The sequence below is a fragment of the Meriones unguiculatus genome, chromosome 6 (genome assembly GCF_030254825.1).
Source record: "Meriones unguiculatus strain TT.TT164.6M chromosome 6, Bangor_MerUng_6.1, whole genome shotgun sequence".
In the NCBI taxonomy this organism is placed as follows: domain Eukaryota; kingdom Metazoa; phylum Chordata; class Mammalia; order Rodentia; family Muridae; genus Meriones; species Meriones unguiculatus.
The window spans coordinates 37283689-37302129 of NC_083354.1; the positions used below are offsets into that span (position 1 = coordinate 37283689).

General features: G+C 37.6%; 1 protein-coding gene across 1 annotated transcript in view; it reads left to right on the top strand.

Annotated features, from left to right (window-relative positions):
• Positions 1-18441, top strand: part of Stt3b (STT3 oligosaccharyltransferase complex catalytic subunit B) — a 68370-nt gene that overhangs the window by 22583 nt on the left and 27346 nt on the right. Inside the window, exons 2-3 of the mRNA XM_021656000.2 lie at positions 6560-6668; positions 9177-9464. Of these exons, the coding sequence (XP_021511675.1) occupies positions 6560-6668; positions 9177-9464 (397 nt within the window). The remainder of the gene's footprint in view (positions 1-6559; positions 6669-9176; positions 9465-18441) is intronic.

Consider the following 18441-nt stretch of genomic DNA (forward strand, 5'->3'; position numbering starts at 1 on the left):
TTTCATTAAATGAGATTTATAACAGAATGCAGAGTATATGGAGGACACCATGTTCTGTTCAAAGTGTATTCCAATTCTGGTATCCAAGGGGAGCCTTTTGGAACTCTCAAGCAGTTTAAATCTACTTTAGGATAAACAGTGTCCAGAAGGGGATGTAAATGAACCTTGTAGCCACTGATCACGCTGCTGCTGCTGCTGCTGCTGCTGCTGCTGCTGCTGCTGCTGCTGCTGCTCAGAGTCATCCTGCCATCAAGTTGAAGAATGTGGGTTCTGGAGCCAGAGCTCCCATCTCAGCCACTGCATAACTGTATGACTTTGGCCAAGTCATAGACATTTTTCCTTAATCCAGTCATTCATTCAAATGTTTTGTTTGTGATTGTGAGTGTGTGCCAGATGAGTAAATGGAAAAAATACTTAGCAGAAGTTACAAGAATTGTAAAAACACACCTCATAACCACGCTGTATCCCTTTCATGCACTGTGACCATAGCTTGATCACCTGGAAAGAAAATGCCTTCATCAGATTAGCCTGTGGGCAAGTCTGTGGGGTATTCCCTTAATAGTGATTGATATGAGAAGGACCAGTTCATTGTAGGTGATCCCACCCTGGGCAGGTGGTCCTGGGTTGTATAAAAAAGTTGAGCAAGTCATGAGGATCAATCCAGTAAGTGGTGGTCTTCTGTGGTCTCTGCTTCAGTTTCTTCCTCTAGGTTGCTGCCTTGATTTCCCCTCAAGATGGACTATGATTGGGACGTATAATCTGAAATAAACTCTTTCAAGTTGCTTTTGGTCCAAATATTTTATCACAGAAATAGAAAACAGGCACCCATCTTTCTGGGCTTTACATTTGCTTACTAGTTTCTTTTCCCTATCTATGAATAGTGACTACTTCATCCTTAAGTGTCTGACAGATGGTGTAAGATCAGGCTTTATTCTTATTTACAGCAGTCTGTCCTAGCTTCTATTTTTACTCTTATTTTGTGGAACTTTTCCCATCTATAATGATCTACATTGTGTTTATTGTACTAAGCTCCAGAAAAGCACAGTTTTCTTTTTCAGTCTTCTATTCTTAGTACCTCAAAGAAGCTTGGTACATATCAGTTACTTGAGGGTTTTTAAACATAAATGATTATCACTTTGTAGAAGTGAAACGTGTAGGCTTATGTCGTGGTGTGTGCTGTTTATTCTAGTGTCGTGTCAGACAAGACTTCCTGGGAGTCTTGTCTCTGTAGGAGCTGGTGTTTCCTGTTTTTTTAAATACAAACTATAGTTAATCTAATTTCTCAAAGCAAATTAAAACCCTAGAGAGAGCGATTCAGAACTTCCCTTGGTGGTAAAGGGACTGTGTTGACACACTGCAATGTTGAGTGTACCCTTCCATCTACTCCATTCTCTTTCATAATACCATTCTTTAGCATTTTGGGTTTCTTTGAGACAGGGTCTCCTGTAGCCCAGGCTAGCCTGGGACGACTACTACATCTCCTGAGTACTGGGATTTTACACAAGCCATCACACCTGGCCCTTTCTGTGTTTTTCATCACCAGCATTGGTCTCAGCTGCCTTTATGGTCCTAATTGATTGTTCCTGAGGTGTGCCTTAGGTTTGGTTTGCAAAATCTGAATTAGACTTGTATTCCTGTCATGGGTGTAAAAGATTTTTGAACTCAACATTTCAGATGTGACACAGAGTTTATTTCTCATCTCCCTTGTATTGGTGGTGTGCTCTTTCACTACTAAATGGTTGAGATCCTCTCCTCCTTCATTTTTTGATTGCTTTCTACTGTCATCTTATTTAAATTTTTTTTCTTCATATATTTTTATAAAGGCTGGTTTCTAAATTGCTGCAGTATCTGTTGTGTGCCTCTAAAAATGTACTGATCTTGGATCTGAGAATGTGATACAGAAGTGAACAGAACCGGGTATTGTGGCCCATGCCTTTAATCCCAACATTTGGGAAGTAGAGGCAGGCAAATCTCTGAGTTCAAAGCCAGTCTGATCTACATTGCAAGTTTCAGATTAACCAGAGCTACACAGTGAGACATTGTCTCTACCCCCAAAAGGGTAAATAGAAGTAGGAATTATTTTCAGGCCCTTGACAATCATTTTAATAAGTGTTATGAAAAAAAATAATAATTCTCGCATCTCTACTCAATAAGCACACACAGTGGCTGATTGATTGCATACATATATTTGGATGGTCTTTTGGAGGAGAAACATTTTAGAACAAAGGACAGCCTGGTCCTTTGGAAACTTGTTTTCGTTTCCCTGCTATTTGTAGCACATGTGAACTAAAAAACCTGCTCTGTGTTAGCTATAAATTAGGTGAAAATTATTTTCCAGCTTTTCTAGCTCATATTTTACATACACCATATAATGTTAAAACAATGTGTGGGGTTGTAGCTCAGTGGTAGAGCATTTACTGGTCATGCTTGAGACTGAGTTTCTTCCCTGGCAGATTAATTTTAGGGTAAGGCACAAAAGCTTAAGTTATTGCTCGGGTCCTTAGAGGAGTCAACTGCAGGCATTACTTGGCTCTCATGAGCAAGAAGTCTTTCCAGGTGTGTCTGTGTGCACATGGTCGTGCACACACACACAAAATTGCATGATGAGGTAAACCTGTAGTTCAGTGTGACGTTTTGAAAGCACACATTAAAATGGCCTGGGGTTCAGGGAGGTAGACTCGTCAGAGAAGCTTTGAGGACAATTAGAAATCTCAGGAAGGAGAATTAAATGTATGTGTAGCAGGTGTGCACTGAGAAAGGGCATTCTAAAAATTGCTCAAAAGAAGGAAATTGATAAATACATTCTATTTGGGTTTGTTAGGAAAAGAATAGCCTTACGGTTGGTCTAAATGCCTCTTCTGTTTGCTTTAGATTGGATTTGTAGTACTGCAACTGAGAATTTGCATGAAAGAAAATAACTAAGCAGTAACAACCCAATGTGCAACAGATTTGTAGTAAGTTATAAATTTAGATGGTGGTGCTTCCTGTTTAATGTAACCATGAGGGAGACAGTTTTTAGTATATAGTCAATAGACCAAGAGCCAGAATTTTCTTAGACCCTAAAGAAACTTTGGTATTAAGAAAACCTTGTGCAAAAATAAACTATTACTGTTTGCTATAATCTGAACTCTTATACACTTAAGCTTGATATTAAGTTTCTCTTCTGAGTTCATGTAGATTCTATTAAAATACACTGTTTCTGAAATTGGAAACTCAGTAGTTTATTTATTTTGGAACTTCTTGCAGTTTTTGTTGAATATTTAACTTTGAATAAAGCTGGTATTTACCTGTCTGCTTTTGTGTTTTTGTAGCGGAAAAGATTGGCGATCACGGGGTACTGAAGGGCATAGTGAGGCGGGAACGCATGGTCTTGGTGACAGCGCTCTCAAAACTTTGAGAGTCTGTGAGACGCCGCTTTGTATTCAATGCCAGGGCACTCTAGTGCGTGTTAACATGCACATATAGGGCGTTTAGTTACAGGGTCATTGTGAAAATGCCAACAGATTATTGTCAACGTGTCACGGTTTTTAGATATAAAGATAGCATTAGAAATGAGATCAAGTTGGGGATTTAGCTCAGTGGTAGAGTGCTTGCCTAGCAAGCGCAAGGCCCTGGGTTCGGTTCTCAGCTCTGGAAAATAAAAAAAAAAAAACAAAAAACAAGCCAAGAGAGTCTCAAAAACTAATAAAAAAATATAACTTTAAAAAAAAAAAGAAAGAAATGAGATTAAAACTAAGCAAAGGTGTTTGAGACTTGTAAGGTGAAATTGTATGATTTGTGGAGCAACATTCAGGAAGACCTAAATAAATGGATATCTGCCATATTCTTGAATTGATTATATTCTGGTAATAAAGATGTAAATTCTTTCTGGATTGATTTGAAATTAAGTGGAACTTGCTGGGTATCTTGGGTATAGCTGACAAACTTAATTTAAAATTGATGTGTAGAATCTGAGGCAGGAGGAATTTGCTACATATTGAGTATCAGGCCAGTCAGAGGTACATAGTAAGAACCTATATCAAAAACCAAACAGGAAAAAAAAAATATGATTTAGAAATTCAAAAAGGCAAGCCAAAAACTACTAGTAAAACCATTTTCTCGGATACCAAGATTTAATTCAAAGCTGTAGTAATGGTCAGTTTCAGATTCACTAAGGATCTAATAGATAAACTTTAACTGTTAATCATGAAGAAAATAAGCAGTAGCTTACTCAGTCTCTTACTATGTACTGAGTAGTGCCTCACTCGACTGAGTAATGCCTTGCTTTCCTTCAGGCCGTGATCTCAAGAATTACAGCAAAAAAAAAAAATGATGTCACTTTGGAAAGACTGGTATAGTGGGTTACATAGTTATCTGCCTTTACTGTCATCTCCATGCAGAACCGCAGTCATGGAGCCTGAGATACTCTTTCAGCATGTGATCAGTACCAACACTAAGAAGAAAGTACATTGTGTCCCTTAGAAATGTGCTCAGGCTCATAGAGTGAGGTAACCAGGCTAAGAGCAGTGTCACAGGTGTTTGTAAGGGTGAATAGTCTAAAGACTGTGGCAGTAGAGAATGAAGTAAGTCTGCATGACTCAAGATCAAGTATGGAAAGTGGGGAGCTAGCCTTGTGTAAGACTGGGCAGTCATGTGAGAGCTTCCACCACTGTGGTGAGAAAGCTACACAAAGATAAAGCCTCTGAGGAGTCTGATGAAGAGAGATGCAGTGTGGTCACATTTGTGTTGTGGCACACAATTAAAAGCTTGACAGGACTTACAAAGATGAACAGGCAGTCATTTTTATATCTAAGATGTGAGGGACTAGACTCTGAAAGCATGTGCAATATGTTTGTTTTGGGATGGTGAGTCAGGTGTCCTGTCATGGGTTTGATTGGATGTTGAGTTTGTGGCATTGGGGGCGGTGTGTGTGTGTGTGTGTGAAAATATCAGTAAAGACAAGTATGAATGGTTTAGAAATGAGAAGGAAGGTCCAGGCAGGGAGATAAGCATACATTGTGGGACACGACCTGGGTCTACTGAGGTCTCTTGGGGAAACTTAAGAGTGAGTTATCATGACCATCTTAAATAGAAGATGCTTGCTGCCTGGAGAGAGAGGAGCAGCTGCAGAGCTGGGGCCTCTAACACTTGCCCAAGGTCATGGCTTATGTAAAGGGAAAGTACCCCTGAGGACAGTTTTGGTGGTGAGCTTGGAATGACATGCTTGTAAGACATGTTTATTAACCATTACTTGGAGTAAGTTTTGTTTTGTTTTTTAATGAAAAAAATTTGTTTTGTTTTTTTTTTACTTTGTAGTTGGCCCTTCACGTTTGTCTGTTAAAGTAACCTACCTATGATTCAACTGGATAATCTTAGTTTTCCTTAAATTTTGGAAATGTTTTTTTTATCATATGTACTAGTCATAGTAGTAGTGTTTCACAGCTGCTCTACAGCATAGCCACCTCATGATAGAGGTGCTGTGAAGAAACTGGAAGACAAGCACATACGGAGGAGCCTGTTCCTCAAAGTCATACAAGATGAGGTGTGAGCCAGGTGCCCTTGTGGTACTGAAACCTGTAACCAGTCAGGCTGCTCTGGAGATGAGAATCCACTGTCTCCTGTGGAGCTTTCTTTTGTGTTGCGTACCTGCTTACTTTGAAGGTCCTTGCTCTCTCAGATGTTTGATTTGGGGACTATATACTGATTGGATTTCCTGTCCATCATCTTTTGAGTCCCGCACTGTGCTGCTTCCTGCGCCCACATGTCACCCTCTGCTGCCTACTTGCCATGGCAGTGATAGAGGAAGGAACCTTGCATGGTTGGATGTATCGCCCTCACCTTGAGAGCGGATGCAGGTCCATCCTGCGCTCTAGAGCTGCTTTGTGCTGAATATAGAGTGACCCTGAAACTGCCCTCCGTGCTTTGCATTTTTTTCTGCTTACACGTTAGGCTTTGATTTCCTTAGTTTAGTTTCTTCTCATTTGTCATTTTCGGAGATAAATTATTTCTCTTTAAAAACCATGCTATTTCCTGGTGTGTATGTGATGCTGGGGGCTGAACCAGGTGTTTTGTAAAGTACTCATCTAGCTCTCTAAACTAAGCCATGCTTCGAGACCCATGTTCTCTCACTGTGCTAGCATGATCTATATGCTAATTTTTAAGCCACTGTTTTATTGTGCTATGTAAGTTTTTGGATGATACATGCCATGTGTTTCTTCAGTTTGATGCCATCTCATTAATAGTTCTTAATCTTTTTGAGTCATGTACTTCTTTTGTGATGATGAATTCTGTGTATCCTAACCCACCCCCTTCTGGTTAAATTTAAGCCCTCTGCCTTGAACCCCACAAGTTTTCACATGTTAATTTTTGAGCATTACTGGTTCTTACATGAATTCTAGCAAGTGCTAGTGTTATAGTTATATTAGAGGTATAAGAATTGGTTTGAAATCTTCAGATTTTTTATTATTTGAGCCTAATATTGCATATATATGTATAACAAGATATTTGTAGCCATATAGTGAATATAAGAAAGGTATTATGTTAACTGATTTTATAATATTTTCTTTTCTCTTTTCTCCAGGTTTAACTATAGATCAACACATCATCTTGCATCTCATGGGTTCTATGAATTTTTAAATTGGTTTGATGAAAGAGCATGGTATCCACTAGGAAGAATAGTAGGTGGCACTGTAAGTATATTAGCTATTCTTTATGTTAACTGCAAACTATTGAGTAAACAATTCACTGCTAAGGGGATGAGGGTCTTTGAAAGCTGCAAATAGTTCATAAATATATCTTCTCCAGTTAATTAGCCAATATTTCTTAGCTCTGTTCTTGGCAGTTTAACTTTTCCAGCCTCAAGCCTCTGAATTAATCTAGATAGTTGAACCTCCATACCTGGTGTAGAGGTCTCTGGATCCAGGAGGATGACATGAAGATTCTTAGGATTCAGTGTGTAAGAACTTGTAGCGAAGGGGGAAGACATGGCAGCTCTTGGAGTTTGTATGCTTGGTTGTTTCTTCTTGAATGGCTATGCTAGAGGTTTATCAGTATCACTCCAAATAAAAGTTTTGCTCTTCTCTATCTCTCTGTAATTCAAATTCATTTCCTTCCTTCTATATCCTTAAATTTATTTTTATGCTCCTTTCCCAATCTCTGATTTCTCTAGTAATTTTCAACCTTTTTTCATTATTGGTTGGTTGTGTTTTACAGTTGTTACAGTCACAGTTATCACTATGCTGTTATCAGCATTTCCTGAGTTTTGGTGTAGTGTTTCCACCACCCTTCCATTTTAATTTCATTCTACTTGTGGGGATTGATTTTCTTTTATACTCACTCTGTAGCCCATGCCAGTCTGCATTCAACAGTAATCCTTCTGCCTCAGCCTCCCAAGTGATGGAATTATAGATGTCAGTCACCATGGCTACCTAGAATTGCATTTAACTTTTAAAGAGGAGGCTTTGTAGTGTAGTGCTTGTTTAAGTTCTGAAATGGATTATAGTTAGTAAATGAGATGTAACTTTTCAGAACTTTTAAGTTTTTGAGACTTGATTGTAACCTAAAGTACATTCTAATTTAGTCCACTTTTCTTTTATGTTTAGGAGGTGTATGTGTGTGTGTGTGTGTTGTGTGTGCGTGCGCACACGCATGCATGCATGCGCGCATATGGTACACGCTCATACACATGTTAGGAGTGTACATATGGAGGTCAGAATTCAGCCACAGATGTCCCCTGGGTGCTCTCCACCTTGGCTTTGTTGTTTGAGCATAGTCACTGGCCTAGAGCTCTCTAATGGAGCTAGCTTGACTGACCAGCAAACTTCAGGTATCTACTTGCCTCTGCCCACCATGCCATTTCCATCTCCCAGGACTGGGACTACGAGAATATGCCAACACTCCATGTTTTTTACATGGGCATTGGGGATGGAATGCCAGGTCTTCATGCTTTTACACGTATTACCGTCTGAGCCATCTCCGCAGCCCCATTTTGAATCTTCTTGTACCCTGATGGTGCTGTAGTTTTGGAATAGTCTTATCTCTGTAGGATTTTGTTCCTACTTATTAAGGAAGGCAGAATTCCTTCCTGATCTCCCTATAAATGAGAAGAGTTTGTCCAGTTTAGCTTCATAAACAGAATCTGACATTGCTGGGAACTAGGCTTTTTCTCTGGCCCTTCTGTCAAGTTAAAATCTCTCTTGAGATTTTTGCTTTCTCTTTCTTGTGGATTCTGGTGACATGAATACCTAGTTAATTTTAACTCCCTTGGTTTTTGTTTGTTGGTTGGTTGATTTTTTTTGTTTGTTTTTATTTTTTTCAAGACAGTTTCTTCTGGAGCTTATGTTTTTGTGATGCTGAGCAGTTAAAAATAATATTTATACATAGTGTGTTCAGTGGTAATAAATGGCAAGGAAAAAAGCAAGGGGAGGTGAGGTAGAGATGGTTGGGAGGATGACAGGACACACAGATTGAAACAGGACAGCCAAAGAGTGAGTATGTGACATGGCCTTTGTGGTTCTGCTCTTGGGGAGAAAGAGCCATTTGGACATGTTGCAGATGCAGATTAAAGTGCACATGCCAGTTACTGAGGAGTGACTCAGAATGAGTGCTCCCAGAGCCGGCTCTTCCTGAGTTCCTGCTCTGTTGGTGTCAGGGTGGGCGTGTCAGTACGCATATTCTTCCCGCCCACCATTAATACTTTGAGCATAGTACTTTAAGCCTTTTAGTATTCTTTTGGTTTCCAAATGACTGGTCCTTCTTAGCTAGTGGTGTTTACTTTCTGAATTTTGGATTTAAAAAAGAAGTAGGAGGGACTTATTTATAATTATCATTTCTCTTTTTAATATATACACAATAAGAACAAGACTAGAGAATTAAAAATCCCAGTCCTAAAAAATAAATGACAAAGACAGTGCTCAGAAGTGAAAAAAATAATTACTGGAATAAGGATCATTACATATTTTAATTTTAATTAGTCTTGTTTTATATTCTCTCTGTTCTGTTATTTAAGTGTATATTCTGTTTATGAACTTGTTCTTTGTATCTATTCCAAAAATATTTTATTTTGTATCACCTAAAAAGGAAAATTCTTCCTCTTGATCTTAGCTACAGATGATGTGTACTAATAAAAAAGGAATGAGTACTGTTTGTTTTGGGCACCTTGTTTTATATGTAACTAAATTCCTTTCCCCTCTTTCTAGGTATACCCAGGGTTGATGATAACAGCTGGCCTTATTCATTGGATTTTAAATACATTGAATATAACAGTTCACATAAGAGATGTGTGTGTATTCCTTGCTCCAACTTTTAGCGGCCTTACATCTATATCTACGTTCCTGCTAACTAGAGAACTTTGGAACCAAGGAGCAGGACTTTTAGCTGCTTGTTTTATTGCTATTGTACCGGGATATATATCTCGGTCAGTGGCAGGATCCTTTGATAATGAAGGCATTGCAATTTTTGCGCTTCAGTTCACTTACTACTTATGGGTAAGTACCACTTAATGTTTAGTTACCATTAATGCTGGTAACCTTCTGCCCTAAGTCTTTAGGTTGGACATGTATCTTTAACCAATAGCGTTGCTACAGATCTGTTTCTATTTATAATAGGCGACATTTAAAAGCAAACCAGAACCTTTTCTGTATATATAACTGGATTAATATGTCTATATAAAATTTAGTTTTCACAATAATCTTGTGTCTACCTTATTAGTCATAGCTTCAAAGAGCTTTCAGAAGCAGCCTGTCAGCTATACATACCTTATGTGTGAATACCTTTTATACATTTAACTGTATTTTTAGGTAGCTAGATGAATGACAACACCACTTTTTTTTTTAAGATTTTATTCTATGTAGATGAGTGCTCTATCTGCATGTCCACCTGCATGCCAGAAGAAGGCACCAGATCACATTACAGATCTGTGGTTGTCCTGGGAGGATAACGTGATTGCTGGGAATTGAACTCAGAACCTCTGGAAGAGCAGACTATGCTTTTAACCGCTGAGCTATTTCTTCAAGGCCTTTTTTTGTTTGTTTGTTTTGTTTTGTTTTTTGAAACAGGGTTTCTTTGTGTAGTCCTGTCCTAGACTCGCATTGTAGACCAGGCTGGTCTCAAACTCAGAGATCCACCTGCCTCGCCTCCCTGAGTGTTGGGATTACAGTTGTGTGCCACGCTCCCAGCTGCCACTTTTTCTTTAATAAGTATTTTAAATTCTCTTAAGAGCTACCTGGCTTGTGGATATTTTTGCTTTGACCTAGCCTGGAATTCCAGGAAGAATGCTGCAGTATGATCTGCAGAGGTCTCTTGATCTTGAGTTTAAAAGAGATCTTGATCTTGAGTTAAAAGAGTTTAAAAGCACCCATGTGAGTATGATGACAGCATTGTTATCATTAAAAAAAAGTTTTTAAAAGCTCTTTTCATTTACTGCATGCAGCTGGGAGAAAAGAAGCCAAAAACACTACCCTAAACTTAAAATTTTGCAAACTCTATTTAAAGCCTTTTAATTATGTAAGTTTCAATACTAAACATAATGAATGTAAATGTGGACAGAGCTTGTTAATAAAGTACCAACGGTAAAGTTTGTGGTAGACTAGCCATGATATGCTAAATCATGAATACAAAATTTAAGCAATACAAATGAGACAGTCTTTATACTGTTTGTAGCAAAAGTACAATAACGAAAAATCCACGCATCATTTCTGAGGATGTATGGGTGACACTGAGGAAACGGCAGTAAAGGAGATTCAACCTATGTTGGTTAAATTCTTTCTTAAATACAATTATCTAAAGTAAACAATGGCATTGATTTGAATGTGAGTGTTTGGATAGGTGGTTGGTTAACTACCGTTGTCATCTACATTCTGTTGTTATAGCTCATGATTGCTGTAGGAAGAAATACCCTATTGTGGGAAATTTGTACAACACATAAATGTGAAGGAACAAAGCTCAGATAGAAATAACTCATTCATAGTTGGGCATTGAAAACCAAATAACATTGACACTATGTAGTTTTCTGGCCCCTTTTGCTTCTAACAAGGTCTTAGTTGTATATGAAACTGTGAGACTGGCCTCAAAATCCTGCCTGTGCCTCTTTCTCCCCGGTGCTAGGATCATAGCTACATCCCATTCTAACTGAAATCTCAGCTACCATTTAACATTTAAATTTCTTCCAAAATTGTAATAAAATTTGTGTTATTTTAAAGATTATATGTTTAATCCTTTTTACCATATTTAGTGCTGTACAACTGTCACCACTATTACTTACAGAAAATTTCTCCAGTTTAAAAATTGTGCTTTGACCTCAACCCTGGCCTTCTCAGTTCCTCTTTCTTTATGTTCTGCAGTAACCATGCACCTGCATTAGAAAGTTTTATTTATCTGCTTTTGTATGATAGGGTTGGGAAGGCTTGTGTATGCTGTGGCACAGAAGTGGAGGCCAAGGGACAGTTTGTGAAATTGGTTCTCTGTCCTCCTTTACATGGTTTCTAAAGATCAAACTCAGGTTATCAGACTTGCAAAGCGAGCGCTTTTTATGCTCTGAGACATCTCTCACTGTCTCACTAGTTTTGTCTTCTATCAACTTACCTTGTCTGGACATTTCACATAAACGAAATCTTACTGTTTAGTGTCTTTATGTTTTGCATAATTGTTACATATACACACATTATACACACTTTTTTTTTCTCCAGCTTTTTTTATTATGGTAAAATATGCAGAATATAACATTTACCAAATGGCACGGTTTAAAAATGTTATATGCACCTGTAATGTTTTGTGGCCGTCCTATCTATCATCTACCCACATCTTGTAAAATGTAACTATTTTACTTTTGTCTCATTGGCTTTGGCTAATTGAATTGGTAGAACCTATAGTATATATTTGTACAACAGTTGTATTTTTAGTGTTTATGTGCCACAATATCATTTTCCATAACTGCCTTTTCAAATTTCCACCAGCAGTACACATGTTCCAATGATTCCATAAATTCACCTGCCCACTTGTTATTTTATGGCTATTTCTTACTGTATGCCTAGGCTGGCCTCAAATCTCCAATATTCTTCCTGCTGCTTCCCAGATAGCTAGGGTTCCACATGTGTGCCTCCACACCTGGCTTAATTTTTCTGTTTTGTTGATAGTAATGATACTAATAGTGTAAGATGGTGTAACTGGTTCTAGTGTGTGTTTCTTCAGTGATGAGTGGAAAGCACCTCTTTTTGTGTCTGGTAGCGAGTTGGATATTCTTAGTAGAAATGCCTTTTGAAGTCCTTTTCTTATTTTTGAGTTGCATTTTATGGGTCTCTGTGCTTGCTACTAATCCCTTATGGATTGATTATTTTTATGTTTTTCTCCCATTCTGTATACTGCCTTTTCACCCTGTGTCTTTTGATATATAAAAATTAATGTTCACGAACCTCTACTTGTCAACATTTTCTTTTATTCCTATGTCCAGGAAATCACTGTAAAACATATCACTGTGAGTTCTTACCATGTGCCTTCTTTTAAGAATTTTATAGTTAATAAATAAATAAATAAAAGAATTTCATAATTCTAAGTTTTATGTTAAGGTTGCTCCATTTATTATTTTATAAATGATGCTTAAACAAAGGTCCAGATTTATTAATTCACATGTTGATTTCCATTTTTCCCCATTGATTAATTACTCTTGGTACCTTGTCAAAGTCATTTGATCATACAGGCCAAGGTTACCTAGAGCTGTGTGTGGACCTACCAGAACTTTTGTAGTACATTTAAATGTTCTCTAGCTTGGTTCTTATTCATAATCATAATCGTTTGTTGGGATTTGGGCCCCTTGACAAACAAACCTTTCTCAATTTCTAATTGAATGGTCTTAGCATTCTTAGTAAAAGCAGATTTACTGTGATGTATGTCTTTACTTCTGAACTCGCCTGTCTCGTGCTTCTGCTCACATGTGCATTTATTACAGTAGCTCCATAGTGAAATTAAGGTTATCCAGGAGCCATGAGATCTTTCCTTGCTCCTTACTACAGTGCAATGTATTCCTACCAGTGGGATATAAGGGTGACCCTAGGCTGTGTCCCCACCAGCACTGGTGTGTTTTCCTAATGGTATCTGTTCTGACTAGGTGAGGTGGAATTGCATTGCCATTTTGATTTGTACTTTGGCTAAACATACTGAATTTTTTTTTCATGTTTTATTGGCCATTTGTACTTACTTTGAGAATTGTCCATTTGCTCATTTGTTGATAGGATTATTTTTCCTTTTGGCATTTGATTTTTTGAACTTTGTGTATCCTGATGATCAGTTCCCTGCTAGGTGACCCTGAAATTTCTGAAAGTAGTTATTTTTAACATTCTTTGGGAAAAACTCCCAAATAGACCAACCATGTGGCCTCACTTGGGTTCTCACTGATCGGAACATTGTGGAAGAGGCCACCTTAGGATTACATGGGATATGTCTTTCTGTGTTTCTAGGTGGTAGCTAATTTTTACCTTCTGTTCTAGAAACTTTATCACTTAATTGAATTTTTAATTATTTGTTGATGTGTGTGCGCACAGATGTGCGCACCGCATGCAATCTATAAGTCTGGAAGAAGGCAGGAGTTACAGTTACAGACAGTTAGTTCTGAGCCCCCAGAAGTACTAGGATCTGAAGCTAGGTCCTCTGCTCAAGCAGTATGGCGCTTACCTGCTAAGCCATTTCTCTAGCCTCCTACCTTTGTTTTATATTTATGTGATTTATATTTAGTGATCCTTTTGACTCTCTTGACTATTGTAATTTGTAAGTCTTAAAATCCAGGTACTGTCATCCCTGTGATTTTATTTACTTATTAATACTGTGTTGGCAGAGTCCTTCGCCTTTCTACACAGACTTTCTGAATTAATTTGTTTTTCCTATTGAAATTTGAATTCTTTCATCAAAGTTTGCGGGTTTTCTGTTTAGATATTCTATACATACTCTTTTCAAAGTCATTTTATGAACTAATATATGTACACACACATACTGTGTTGAAGAGATATTGTGTATTTATTTAAATATTAAGTGTTAATTGCTTTTGTATTCTGCTGTGTATCTGTGTTCACTTAGTATTTCAGTAGATATTTTAATTCCTTGAAATTTTCTACTTAGACAGTTGTGTCATCTTTTAATTTCTTCCTTATCAGTCTGCATCCCTTTTCTTTCCTCCTCTTGTCTTGTTGAATTTGCTAGGACTTCTAGTCCTGTGTCAAATAAGGGTGGTGGAAGATGATACCCTTGCCTTGTCCTGACCCGAAGAAAGCATAATAATGGTGGGTTTGTTGCTCAGTCTTTTCTATTCCAGTGATCTAGGGACTATACTTCCCTCATTGGCTCACCAGCTAATTAGCATGTCACAGTACACAAGTTCTGTGTAATGGAAATTTTTATGTATTGACCATGTGTCCTATGATAAACTTGTATGTTACTTTACTTTTGCTTTTAGATTTCCTAAGATTTTAAACATACCAAGGTCATCTTATCTACCCCTCCCCCCAAGTAAAAAGGGATGTTTTATCTTTTGCTCTACAATGTGTATACCTACTGTTTTCTTCCTGGTTTGTACTGACTAGAATCTCAATACATTGTTGCATATCCGAAGCAAGGAAAATGGATGCCGCTCACTTGCTCTGACTTAAGTGGAAACATAAGGAAGTACCAGTACAATGTGATTGTAGCTTAGGGTTGCTGTGTTTAAGGAAGCTTTCCTTGGCTTTCAGCTTAAAAATTTACGGTTGCTAAGTTTTGTTTTCTCTTTCTTGTAAGGTTGGTCATATTATTTTGACACCCCCCCCCCATTAATATGGTTTGAGTAATCTTTTACTTTGCCGTGTCTTGTATATAATAAGCTGTTTACCTCTACACACTCTGTAGGTCTTCCTGTTGGTGACAATCAAGTGTCTCCAGACATTGCCAAATGTTCCCCAAGATTTAGAATTGGTTATTTTACTTTCAAATATTAAAATAGTTTTGTTTTATGAGATAAATATTTGCTAAACGTGTACAACCTTGTGTGTTTTGCTGTGTGTATTATATACATTTTGTTAGGAATTTTGTATCTTTGTTGGTGAGAAATACTGGCCAGTAGTTTTCTTAGATTGCTTTTGTCTGATTTTGATATCAGGTTTGCAAATGGCTTTTCAAATGAAGTAGGGAATGTTTTCTTCTCAGTGTTCTGAAAGTTTCTATGAAATTTTCATTGTTTCATATACAAAATTGAATTCACCATTGGACCTTGGTAGATTTTTTTAATTACGTGAATCAGTTTTTTTATGTTATTGTTCTAATCTGATTTTTTTATCTTCATGAGTAATTTGGTAATATGTGTCCATTTTGAACCATTTTTATTTCATCTCAATTGTCTGATTTGTTGGCACAAGTTAATAATATCTGTATTGTCTGTAATGATGTCTCTTATTTCTGCTTTAAGTAGTTTGTATTTTCCCTCTTGAGTTGATTAGCCTGGCTAGGGTTTATCTAACTTTTTTATAATTCCCTCCCAATTAATATTGATTTCTTGTCATTCAGAAAAAGATTACTGGACCCTGAAGAAGCTTTAAATTCAAACTGTTCATCTCTAAAAGACTGCTAAGTTGGGTCTTGTTCAACTGTCATAACCAACTCTGCCCTTTGATTAGAGTGCTCAGGGACTTCACACTTAACACAGCTTTTTCCCTGATTTGATTTGTATTTGCAATACAGTATCTATCTGCTAAAGTGTATTTTTAATTTTAGTTGTTTCAACTAAAAAAAAAATTCTGTGTAGTGGTGGTGTGCATCTTGAACTTAGTACAGTCTGCCTCTGGTTGTGACTCAGATAGTTCTAGTAATTTTAGCAGTGAGGCTCCAATACTGCTCTGTTTTTTTTCTCATATGCCATTGTCATCATATATGTATCTGTGCAAGTGTGTTACCACTCTAAAAATCCAGATAATAATTGTGTATTTGTGTGTACCTATATGTATATACATACACACACCTATATATTTACAGTTGATTGCTTTTGTTCTGTTAGGATGGATCTTAGGTAACTCAAGCTAGCCTTAAATTTGCTATATGGCTGTGGCTGGCCTTGAACTCTTTATTCTTCTGCCACTGCCTCCCAAGTTCTTGAATTATAGGCCTATACTACCACATGTAGCAGCCTTTTTTTTTTTTTTTAAGATTTATTTTACTTATTTATGTGAGTGCTCTGTCTGCATGTACACCTGCATGCCAGAAGAGGGCATCAGATCTCAGTATAGATGGTTGTGAGCAACCATGTGGTTGCTGGGAAATGGACTCAGGACCTCTGGAAGAGCAGCCAGTGCTCTTAATCACTGAGCCATCTCTCCAGCCCCTGCCTTCATGTTTTAATGATAGTTTCTTTCTTAGGGTTCATGGGGTTGTTGTTGTTTTTGTTTGTTTGGTTTTGTGAGAGGTCAAATAAATGTTCCTTTATACGTTTTTTTCTTTCTCTTTCAGAATTTCTTTTTGTCTTTATCTTTCAGACCTGTGACCATTGTCTAATTTGTCTAATTTGGTTTTCTCTTACTTATTATATTTAGTGGCTTATTGGGGTTCCTGGCTCTGTAAATTGTTTGCCATAAAATTTGAAAAGTTGTGATTTAAAAATGGGTGCCCTGCCCCATCCCCACCCTAGTCTCTTTTTGTAATTTTGTCTGTGTTCTTTGGATTAGATGGGGCTTTTTGTGCTTGTTTTGTTTGCTTTTTTAAAAGGTTTATTGTATATAGTGTTCTGGCTGCATGTGTGCCTGCTTGCCAGAAGGGGACACCAGATCTCATTACAGGTGTTTGTGAGCCACCATGTGTTTGCTGGGAATTGAACTCAGGACCTCTGGAAGAGCAGACAGTGCTCTTAACCTCTGAGCCATCTCCTCAGCCCTAGATTAAGTGTTTTTATTGATGAGTTTTCTTGTTTAATTATGCTTGTAACTCAGATTTCTAGTTACTTCAATTTTTTTTTACATGCGTACAAAACTACATATTTCAAGTCATCATTCAAGTGTTACCTATTGTAACACTTCTTTGGTTTTTCGAGACAGGGTTTCTCTGTGTAGCCCTGGTTGTCCTGAACTCACTCTGTAAACCAGGCTGGCCTCAAACTGGCCTCTGCCTCCTGAGTGCTGGAATTAAAGGTGTTTATAATAGCTAACTGAAGTCTGTGAACTCTAAATTCAGCACGTGGGTCTATTCTGTTGTATTTTCTGTTGACTGCTCTCTTTCTCCCCAAACATGAGTAACCCTTTCCTGTTTCGGTACCCATACCTTACACTTGGTGGAAATAGCGTTCTAGGAAATGCTATAACTTTGGATTTTGTTTCTTTTACCTGAACTAAAGCTGGCAACTCTGGTGTTTCACAGTGATGTATCTACCATTATTTTTATTTCTAATTTTTATAATTGAATTAAACTTCCTAAAAATCACTTCTGCCTGCATAAATATATGTCAGCCAAAGATCTGGTTGGAGTTTATGTTCAAGCATTTTCACACAGTTGATTAGTCTGTGGTATGAAGAATATTTTCAAAGGTGCAGCTGATTCTTTTGATAGTTTTCCCAAATCTTGGGTGTATGTGTGTGTTCTCAGCAAAAATGAGGAATGACCTTATCTCAGATTGTTTTTGTGGACTTTTCATTCCAGGATTGTGTCACTGGTTCCTGACTAGTTTGCCTGTCTTAACTGTTCTTGTAACTTTGGGTGAGCAGAGTGGTAGACGGCCTCATGTTTTGAGAGTTTGCTTTTAGATTACAAAGCTGTTTTTCATTCTCATCACTCCTGAGTCTGTAGTGAGTCTAGGGCTATCAAACCAGCTGATTTTATATATATATATATATATATATATATATAAACTCCATTTTCACCATCCAAGCCGAGTGGAGAGAAGGGTAAACTTTGAAGACACAAAGACCTCTGTTCTCAGTTTGTCCTTTTGATTGATTTTATGTACACTGAAATGGTTATTTTATGCAGTAATCTGTGTGTGAGAGAATTGAACCTAGAGCCTCGTGTGTGCTGGGTAAGCACACTACCCCCCAGTCCTCACATAGTTGCTTTAAACTGTGTTAGTTCCGGTCGTTCCTTTCTCTTTGCTCTCAGTGAATAATCTCTGAAACTTCACATCCCTATAACCAGACATGTCTCATGTCAAAGTTTTCAACTCTGATAAAAGATTCCATTTCAGTTAGCTTTGGAAGAAAATGTTATTTCTAGTCCTGGGATCAAACCCAGGGCTTTGCACATACAAAATCACATTTAATGGCATATAGCTGAGAAATTAGTGAATCAATTTTTAATCTCATGACCATTTAAGAATTTCTCAATCTGGTTGAGGCTTAACTTTTGTCTTTCTGTTTGTTTCCACTGGGGTGGCTTCTAGTTGGTCTTGCTCTTACATCTTTTTGTTTCAAGCTTAGTCCTTTTCAATGTTTCAGCTAGAAAGCAGTTCATAAGGTCACACAGTGCTTATGG